The sequence below is a fragment of the Rutilus rutilus genome, assembly GCF_951802725.1.
Source record: "Rutilus rutilus genome assembly, chromosome: 2".
Lineage (NCBI taxonomy): Eukaryota > Metazoa > Chordata > Actinopteri > Cypriniformes > Leuciscidae > Rutilus > Rutilus rutilus.
Genome location: NC_140210.1, coordinates 7642894 through 7654209, shown reverse-complemented (window position 1 = coordinate 7654209; position 11316 = coordinate 7642894). Strand labels below are relative to the sequence as shown.

Genomic DNA, 11316 nt, shown 5'->3' with positions numbered 1-11316 from the left:
TTTTTCTTTTCTCTCACTCACTTTCTCTCTCTCTCCTTCCCCCTCCGCTGCACAGCTGTACTGGCAGACACACATATTCTCTCCGTTTCTCTACCAACATTGTGCTTCCTCAGTTTTTCACTCAATGTTTTTGTCGCTCCAGTTTTTCCGCGCTGAAGGCTGTACTCATCGTCCTTCTACTGATTATTCTTCTCATTCACCCTCTCCATTCTACATCTCCATTCTCCATCCTTTTTAATAATTTTTTTCATCTTTTTCCATTTCTGCTCATCCTTACCCATCCTTTTTTTCTCTTTCCTCTTTCTTGTCTTCATCCTGGTCTCATCTCCACTTCACTGCCTGTTATTTTCTCTTCTGTTCTTTCTTCAATGGAGGCTGAGGCTCTTTACAGTTTCAGAGCGAGTGAATGTGATGAACTCAGTTTCCAGAAGGGTGACATCCTGAAGGTGAGTCTGAGTGTGTATGTGTGTGTGCATGCAATAGTTCACTGTGAACACTAGTATGATACTACGAGGATTATAGTCTGCATGCTGATCCTTTGCAGAAAAGACTTGATCAGTGTGTGCATCAGTGTTATAGCATCTATTTCAGATTGGATATCTGAATGAATGGGTTGTGGTTTATGTAGCTGGGCAGATTGTGGGAGGGTACAGTGCAAGATCATTTTTTGCCCCGGTTTCACAGACAAGGCTTAAGCCTAGTCTCAGACTAAAATGCATATTTGAGCTGTTTTAACTGAACAACTTGCACTGGCATATCTTAAAATACGTCATTGCCATTGTTTTGTCTCAAGATGCACACCAGTAAAAAAAATTTTCTAAGTCAGGTTGATAAAAACTACTTAAATGTCCTAATTGAAGTAAGGCCTAATCCTGGCTTAATCTAAGCCTTGTCTGTGAAACCGGGCCATTGTCTACTTTATAATTCGAAATCTATTAGGGGAAATTGTAAATATGTCTCAGGGTAGACTGTATCTTAACTAGTCAGTAAAATACTACACCAGTCAGTCATTTGTTTATGCGTTATTTGAACTTAAGCGGAAAACAGGTCATTTGCATTGTTTTGCAAACTGTTTTTTTTTTTTATTACCAAATTTGTTTTCTGGGGCTGTTACATAGTTACATGATACTTGAAAAGTCGTTTAAATTTCCACTAAGCAAATAGTTATTCTCTAACCTAAGCTGATAGTGGACATCTGAACATTGATCTTATGCTTATTTTAGGTGACAAACATGGACGACGATCCAAACTGGTACACAGCTGAGCTGTTGGGTAGGCGGGGCTATGTACCGAAGAACTATATCAATGTAAGACCTCACACGTAAGTATCACGTGACCAAAGTCAATCTAATTTAGCATGTGAGTTTATCTGTGAATGACAAAATTCATCAAGATATTTTGGGAAACCTTTGCAGTCATCTTCTGTTCTGTTCTTGTAACTCATAATTAATATAAATAAATGATGTAGTTATTGTCTTGTTCAGTTTAATTAATTTAAACGAGCTAAAGTAACACAATTTGTCACAACTTAATTCAATCCACCTAATAGGCCTATATTTAAAACTGAAGTTTACTTAATCAGCAAGAGTCATTTTTGTTGACATAAATATAAACTGGGCTGTGGATCTGTAGTTCCCAGCATGCTTTGCGATGGACTGCACTAGGAGAGTAAATCTAGGGAAAAAAGTGATATTTTATGTGTTACTCAGTAAAGGGAAATCCATGTTAGTGTTTATTGTTCAGTTATGTTGGACATTTAGAAGAGTTTCTAGTGGTTTATGTTTCACACTTCAGTTAACTTCCGTTAGTGAGCAGTGATGCTCAATGGTTTTCAAGGTGTATGGTGGGTCTTTTTAGGGAGTGAACACTTCTGTGCCCTGGAAAGATTTTGCGATTGAGACAGCCCTTTAAAAGACAGACTTCCTGATCAATGCACTTCTGAATATAAAGCTGATTGAGATGCACCATAAGTAAGGGTAATGTCTTTTAGTTCTGATATCGCTAGTAGTTTGTGCTCCAGAAGGTATTTGATAGGTGTTGTTTCTCTTTGGTTCTAAATGTTGTATTTGTGATGTACAAGGTGGATGACAATTGCATCAGTCCCGACCTTGGAATGGTGCTGTTGGATGCACAGCCGGAGTTTTAGGGTTGGGTGTTGGATTATATGTTTTTTACAATTAATCTGATTCATCCAGACTAGAAAAAAAAGGTTTTCGAAGAAGTAGCTTCCTCTGAACAAATGTAGGGATTTCCCAGCATTACACCTCACTGTGTCATACGATTTACTAATTGCTGTGGGTGTGGCCTTCCCGATGGTGTGACTATTACTGAAACTGCTAGGTAAGGACATTGCTAGATAAGGGCTTCCTTACCCTGCAGTTTTACCATGATGTGGATGATTGACATTCTTGTGAGACAGTGAGGATTAGCAAAAATCAGAGACCTGACCAAAGCCCTTCAAACATGCTGTGGCTTGACCTGAACAGAGCAGTTTATGACTGAGAACCGACCAGTCATTTTGAACTGAAAGGATGAGTCAGTTAATATTCATGATCGTAATGAAAAAGAAGACTGAATGAGATCAAATATCGGCTTATGGTCAATGCAGCTCAAGTTACTTAAGCAAAAACGACAGAACACTTTCGCACAGTGAAACATGTTGTTTCACCCGGCCCTATATCGTGCAAATGCTCACATTTAAATCTGAAAACATGATGAAAACAATGCATATACTTCTTAACACTGGTGGAATTTTGTGAACAAATTGTTCGGGAAATAAAAAATAAAAATCTGAAATTTTATTTTCTGAATAAATATTGTTCTTTTTTGTAAAAAAAATATATATATAAAAATAATTATATATATATATATATACACTCACCTAAAGGATTATTAGGAACACCTGTTCAATTTCTCATTAATGCAATTATCTAATCAACCAATCACATGGCAGTTGCTTCAATGCATTTAGGTCCTGGTCAAGACAATCTCCTGAACTCCAGACTGAATGTCAGAATGGGAAAGAAAGGTGATTTAAGCAATTTTGAGCGTGGCATGGTTGTTGGTGCCAGACGGGCCGGTCTGAGTATTTCACAATCTGCTCAGTTACTGGGATTTTCCCGCACAACCATTTCTAGGGTTTACAAAGAATGGTGTGAAAAGGGAAAAACATCCAGTATGCGGCAGTCCTGTGGGCGAAAATGCCTTGTTGATGCTAGAGGTCAGAGGAGAATGGGCCGACTGATTGGGCCACAACACGCACAACCTTGAGGCGGATGGGCTACAACAGCAGAGGACCCCACCGGGTACCACTCATCTCCACTACAAATAGGAAAAAGAGGCTACAATTTGCACGAGCTCACCAAAATTGGACAGTTGAAGACTGGAAAAATGTTGCCTGGTCTGATGAGTCTCGATTTCTGTTGAGACATTCAGATGGTAGAGTCAGAATTTGGCGTAAACAGAATGAGAACATGGATCCATCATGCCTTGTTACCACTGTGCAGGCTGGTGGTGGTGGTGTAATGGTGTGGGGGATGTTTTCTTGGCACACTTTAGGCCCCTTAGTGCCAATCGGGCATCGTTTAAATGCCACAGCCTACCTGAGCATTGTTTCTGACCATGTCCATCCCTTTATGACCACCATGTACCCATCCTCTGATGACTACTTCCAGCAGGATAATGCACCATGTCACAAAGCTCGAATCATTTCAAATTGGTTTCTTGAACATGACAATGAGTTCACTGTACTAAAATGGCCCCCACAGTCACCAGATCTCAACCCAATAGAGCATCTTTGGGATGTGATGGAACGGGAGCTTCGTGCCCTGGATGTGCATCCCACAAATCTCCATCAACTGCAAGATGCTGTCCTATCAATATGGGCCAACATTTCTAAAGAATGCTTTCAGCACCTTGTTGAATCAATGCCACGTAGAATTAAGGCAGTTCTGAAGGCGAAAGGGGGTCAAACACAGTATTAGTATGGTGTTCCTAATAATCCTTTAGGTGAGTGTATATATATATACTGTATATATACTGTATATATAGCCTACTGTATTTACTGAAATTTCAAAAAGTTACCATAATTGTAATAATAATTTGGCATTTCTATAGATCATGTCGTAAGTCATAGGTTAAATTCCCAGAGAATGCATGAACTGATAAAATGTACTTCTTAAATGCAATTTAAAAAGTCAAAAAAGTGTATGAAATGGACATGGAGAGCAAAGTGCTTGAGACAAAAAACACACACACAAAATCAACTGATCATTGTAAGAGGAATAAACTCAACCTGACATCACAAGACAATAACATACACACGTGACAACAAAATAAAAAATAAAAACTGGCAAATGGTGCGACCATATTAATTATTCATAGCCTGATGCATGCTGGGAAGAGGCTGAACCACAAGTACATTTTTCAGTGTAGGCCATTTTTTGAGCTAAAAAAAAATCTGGCTTATCTTAAACCATTTAATTGATTCTGTTCTCTTCTACAAAGCTGTACTACAATAATCAAGTAAATCTTTTTTTTTTTTTTTACCTGATCAATGAACCCCCTTTTTAAAGTAAACCTATACCAGTAGTTCTCTTTCAGTTTATAAATATACCATACGATGTATCGTGACAGATGAGCTTGTATTTTGCAGGTGGTTTGTGGGTGGAATATCACGGCAGGCTGCAGAAAACCGCCTGAGACCGCTGGAGTGTGGAGCGTTTCTCATTAGGGAGAGCGAGAGCACACCAGGAGAGTTCTCTGTGTCTGTCAGGTCAGATACACCCTACAAATGAAACCTACATTCACCGCTCGCCTCTACCACACACATGTACGCTTCATATAAAGGCTTGATATTATTATCCCCCCTGCATGTGCTGATGTTTACAGCCGACATGAGTGTGCTTGCATATGCGTGTGTGTTAATGTGTGTCCTTGTTACCCTATCTGGCTCTTCATTAATACACTCTAATTAGAGTGGAGTGCATGGTAGCGTTTTGCTGTGATGTAATCCTTTTGCTCCCAGCACTCCAGAACCTATTTAAACAGTTCAGAGTTCTCTTGGTGGAAACGGAAACCTTTTAAATATGCCAAGCAAAAAGTACTTTTTATAACACTTTGTGGTATACATGCATACATAACACATACAAGTGATGTATGCATGTACTGCATGCATACACACAGTTCAGATTGCTAGATTATTGCTAGATGTTCTGGTGGCACTTGTGATTATTTGCTAGATGTTCTGGTGATTATTGCTAGGATGTTCTTGTGGTTACTTGCCCAATTCGAAAGAGCCTATTAAAGTCGGCATGAAACAGAAGTTTAGAGTCTTTTCTTCCCTATTTATGTATATCCGAGCGAAACGGCTTCATGAACAAGAAAAAAAAAAAGTAGGACGGGGCTTAATTTTGTCCATGGGGAATTGATTGGATCTTTAAAAGAAGAGTTCAGATGCAAAAGCCTGTAAGTGCCATCTGAAATTTTCTTCCAGAATGATCATTTTTATCAAGCTTGTATATTTAAGTTCAATAATTTCACTTAAATGGCAATGCAAATGACCTATTAATTGTCATTTAAGTGAAATTACTTAACTTAAATATACAAGCTTTATACAAATTTATAGATGGCACTTAGAGGCTTTTGCATCTGAACTCTTTAAATGGTCGTGGTTTGCTATTTTGCTGTGTACCGCTCACAGCTCATGGTATAATTCTATTGAATAAGTTGGCGTGCGTTGGGAAGGTGGACATGCATGGATTATTTTTAGATCACTTTGCTTTACACCTCTAAAGGCCTGACCCAAAACGTCAAATTCTACTGAGACTAAGAGAAGGAAATTGAAAGAGAAATCGAGGGATAGTTGCAACACAATTGCAGCACAATGAATCCAGTCTAGTCACATATTATTAGCATAGTGCCTCTTGACAAGCTTGAGTACCTGAGGCCAGCACAGATGTTTCTGTGTGTTTACACATGTGTGTGATGGAGAGGGAGGGAGAAAGCAAGGAAGAAAAGACAGGGAAAGACAGAACGATATAGTAATAATAATAATTTATATTTTTTAGGTAAATCAACCTTTACAGACCTATGCAGTGACATTTAGTAACCTTTAGTTTTGGAACTCTAACTAATATGAATGCTTAACACACTCTTAGAAAAAAGGTACAAAAGCTGCCACTGGGTGAGGACCCTTTCAAAAGCTACACCTTTGTACCTAATAGTACCTCATATACAGTACCTCAGGTACATATTGGTACCTAAAGTGATAAATTTTAGAACCTTTTTAAAGGTTCCTCCCCAGTGACAGCTTTTGTACCATTTTTTCTTAGAGTGCATATCATTTGCAAATGTTTGTTTAAATAGTCAGAAAAGTCATGACATTTAAGAAAATGTTTATATATGTCGACAGACCCGCCTGGACTACCTCATGGACCCCCAGGGAATGTGCTCAGTAGCTGATGAACAGCTGTTTTGTGGTATAGTTGTTAAATTATTGTGTAATTTAGCACAGCTGGAATGATGCATTGACTAGTCATCATTCAGGAATTAACTGAACTATACATACATACAAACACACATACAGTACCGGTCAAAAGTTTGGGACACATTGCTATTTTTTATGTTTTTGCTATTTCATCAAGCCTTATTTGATCAAAAATACAGGGAAACAAATATTATTACAATTTAAAATAATGGTTTTCTATTTTAATATACTTTCAAATATAAATTATTTCTGTGATGCAAAGCTGAATTTTCATCAGCCATTATTGTCACATGATCCTTCAGAAATCATTCTAATAGGCTGATTAGGCACTTGGTTATTATCAAAGTTGGAAAAAGTTGTGCTGCTCAAGTATGAAAAAAAAGTTTCCAACATTAATAATAAATCAGCATATTAGAATGATTTCTGAAGGATCATGTGACACTGAAGACTGGAGTAATGATGCTGGAAAATTGTTTTTGAATTTTAATTGTATTAATATTTCAAAATATATATTTTTTGGATTTTCAAAAACAGTAAAAAATCTCACGACTACACTATACTGAACCTATAGATAGAGAATGACAAAACGGGTCAGATGTATTGTTTTGGGCCAATCACAATAAAAGCTTAATGTAAACAGAAAGCACAATGTTACACAAAAAACAGAAAATTAATGCGAGACAGTTTATGTTGGAGCTTGTGTCTAAGAATTGTTAATGTGTTTTTGATGTTGGGTCATATCTAATGACTGTGATTTTAATTACTTATAATGTCTTACTCTCCCTAAACATGCCCTGTTGCTTTGATGATCTTTAGTACAACTCTCTCTCTGTCTCTCTCTCTCTCTCTCTCTCTCTCTCTCTCTCTCTCACACACACACACACACACACACACACATCCCAGAGGCAGTTCCTCATTCTGTCACCGTTTCTGTCTGAACAAGCAGAGTGATCCATGCAGGATTGCGTGGACTGATATGCATCTGTGTATGTGTGTGTGAGTAACACCCACACAGGTTAAGAGAAGGTGTGGTAGGGTGGAGCCACCAGGTGATTAAAGACACATGCCGCAGGCGCAGGGTGTGCGTCAGTGTTTGCATGTTTCTCAGTAAACCACAAACAATTAAGAGCATGTGTTCAAATAAGAATTATTTACAACAAATGTATTAAAAATAAGATACATTTATATATTTCTTAAAGATTTACCAATTTACAGGGGTTGTGAAAGGCAAAACATATATATTTAAAATAAATTAAAATGCAAGTGATCAAAATGAATTGTAATAAATAAATAATGACACGTTCTAAAATAAAATAAAATAAAATAAATAATATATAGACTGAAAGATAGATAGATTGATTTCAGCAATTAAATTCCATTTGCACTGAAGAGTAATTGAGGAACAATTATTGATGATAAATATGTTTTTGAAAAACAATTAACACATGTACAGTTACAAAATATTTTTTTCACACACTTAATGGACATCCACTGTATTATTGCATCTTAAATGTAGATGCATAAGGATATTGATATTGTATTGTTGCATTTTGAGTGGATTATTGTTTGATTTTTAGGCCTGGTTTCACAGACGAGGCTTAGATTAAAGGTAGGGTAGGCAATTTTCGGTGAGGCTAGCAATAGTGAGCTAACTTTGAAAGCATAAGATCCCATCCTCCCTTCAGAGTATCTCCAAAGCCACGTCTCCTCCAAAACACATGAACACGTACAGCAGGGAGCAAACAAAAGCGTCATGAGAGACGGCGTGAAACTACCTCATGTCTCAAAGCACATAACATTACAATAATAATGAACATAACTTAAAGAACTCTGACCTGAACCACCTGACTGCTGCAGTTCATTTCGGCGTTGATATTGTTGCCATTGAAACGCATGCATTCGAGTCACAAACCGCTTTGAGTATAAAGTCACAGGTTTCCATCTCTTCCTAATTACAGTAGTTATGGCGTGAACGCAACATAAGCTCGTTGTTTTGGATCAGGCATAGCATGCATAACTCTGCATAGCATGAAACACTCTGATGACGTGTGATGTCTGCGTGAGCAGGTGCACGGATGTATGGAAATACATAAGTTGACAGGCAGGTAGGACATCATATCATTGCATTTGGAACGAATGGCATGGTCCTGCACCTTCCACAGATGATATAAATATCTTTATACCACTTAACTTAGTGATTGCTATCAGGATGTGAAGAGACTTTCAACCAGCATAACAAAAAGTATTTTTGGAACAAATCATTTAACCTGCCTTTAATCCAGGATTAGGCTTTAGTTAATTGATACATTTAAGTTGCTTTTATAAACGTGCATTAGAAAAAAACGTTTAAGTTGCTTTTATAAACATGCTTTAGAAAAAAAAAACATTACTGGTGTGCATCTTAAGACAAAACAATGGCACTGACAAGTTGCTTTCAGTTAAAACAGCTCAAACATGCATTTTAGTCCAGGACTAGGCTCAAGCCTTGTCTGTGAAACTGGGGGATATGGGATGTATTTATTAGTACGCTGTTGAATGTACTGTAATGAGCATTTTATCTGAGAGGAATACTGTAATGTATCTGCAGGAGAATAAGCACAGACTTGTTCAGAGCCTAATTTGATTATAGTTATTAACACCGTGCTTCTTCTGAATCATTGTGATTCAAAAACTTGCTGAGAGCTGAAATGTCAAACTGTGATTTATTGGGCAAAACCTTTAATCAAACACTCTTATGTTCAGATTTAATAAACTGGGAAGTCCAGGCAAGATCTACCCATTAATCTAGAAGTTAAACAACCCTCTCTCTCTCTCTCTCTCTCTCTCTCTCTCTAGTTACGGGGACCATGTGCAGCACTTTCGGGTTTTGAAGGATGGATTAGGGCAGTACTTCATATGGGATGAAGTCTTCAGCTCCCTCAACCAGCTGGTGGACTTCTACAGAATCAACAGCATTGCCAAAGAGAGGACCGTCTTCCTGCAAGAGCCCGAGGGATCATTAGCTGTAAGAGCCTTACTGAGGTGCCAAAGTTCAACTCTGGTGAACTCTGATCTGCAAATTTGCAGAGCGATAGGATGTTTGACCAATAGAGGATGTTAAGTCACACTTTGATCTCTTGGCTCAATGCAACCCTCTTTAGCTTGAGCGTGACATCATATCCTGTTACAAGCTCTTACGAGGCATACGTAGAGCCAAATGTGACCCCTCCTTTATCAATATCATTGCTGATTTTCTATGGGAATCCATTTGAACTTCAGAGGTATTTTATTTATTTTTATTTCTCATAAATTGCAACTTTTTATCACACAATTGTGGCAGCTATTTCTCACAGTTGTAATACATTTTTTATGTAACTGTGACTGTCCTAAATTTCTATTTTATTTCTTCCAATTGTGACTTTATCACATTTGTGACTTAACTTTATATCTCACAACTGTGGCAACTTTCTCTCATAATCATGAGACTTGTTTCTCATCATTCTGACAATATCTTACAATTGCAACTTTCTCATAAATTTAAATTACATTTATTTTGCTACTCTAATTGCAACTTTATTTTTCACAGTCGTGACTTTATATCTCACAATTGACTTTCTCATCATTTTAAGACTTTTTCTCATAGTTGTGACTATGGCAACAATTTAGGCATGTTTTTCATAATTGTGAGACTTCTTTCTCCTAATTGCAACTTTATTCCTCCAAAATGTTGATATTATTTCTTTATTACTGACAGTTGTGACTTTATATCTCACAATTGTGGCATGTTTTTCATAAATGTGACTTTTTTTTTTCTCGTAATTGCAATGCATTTCCCGTAATTTTATGTGTGTGTGTGTGTGTGTGTTTCAGAGGCCACGTCATGCCCATGCCCTCTTCGACTTCACATCTCATCATGCGACTCATCTACGTTTCCTGCGCGGTGATGTCATTGATGTGCTGGACTGTTCGGACGCTCAGTGCTGGAGGGGGCGATGCCGTGGAAGAGTGGGCATTTTCCCACCAGAGTATGTGCAGCCAATTTACCACTGAACTTTAGCTTTACGTGTCACTGTCCTGTACAGCTAAACTCACCTGAATGAGAGCCTGAGACTTATTCATCCATTACACATACTCTCCATAAATCTGAAGGTGAACTAAGTCTAATGTATCAATGTTTGCTGCATCAGGCGATTAAGGTTTGAATTAAACCTTATGTGTCATGGTCAGCACTTGCCCATCGATCTCTTTGTAAAGCATTTTTAGCAAATCAGAAAGCAATTCTAACTTGTCAACAAACCAGTTTTGTAACACCCTTAAGGATTATAACAGTTGACTATTGAGTGACATTTACTCGCTGATCAGTCATCATCTGAGCTTCCTGTCTATTCTTCTTTCAAATACTTTCAAGTCCTTTCAAATGGAGAGTTTTATTGCACTTAATTAATGTTTATAATTGACAGACATAAAAAACAACCTTTTTTTCACACCTACTATATATTCCCTCTTTTAAAGTGAACATTCATATTAAAGTTGTACATACTTGGAAAATGTTCTTTCTCTTTTTCTTAGAAACATACTTTCATGGCAATTTTTGTGATTTAAAAAATCCAACCCTAGATTAATATTCAGAGACAACCGTAAATAATCTGCACATTGATTTCTTTGTAAACACTGTGGCTTTGTGGTGCTATAAAAACATTTGCTCAACCAATGGCGTGAGTCTAGGGTAGGGCTATCGTTTTATTCAGCCAATGGCAGATTGTGGGAGTGTCTAGGATCCCTGTTACATTTATTTTTACAGTTCTGTTTAGTGCCACAGAAATTACACTTGACCTTAAAAAATATAATAA

At 37.5% G+C, this 11316-nt stretch overlaps 1 protein-coding gene across 1 annotated transcript; it reads left to right on the top strand.

The window, feature by feature from the left end:
• Nucleotides 1-11300, top strand: grapb (GRB2 related adaptor protein b). The gene is made up of 5 exons (XM_084402954.1): nucleotides 1-446; nucleotides 1224-1321; nucleotides 4655-4774; nucleotides 9323-9491; nucleotides 10337-11300. Exons 1-5 carry the CDS (start codon nucleotides 369-371, stop codon nucleotides 10514-10516), a joined length of 645 nt encoding a protein of 214 aa, XP_084259080.1. The 5' UTR covers nucleotides 1-368; the 3' UTR covers nucleotides 10517-11300.
• The last annotated feature ends 16 nt before the right edge of the window (nucleotides 11301-11316 follow it).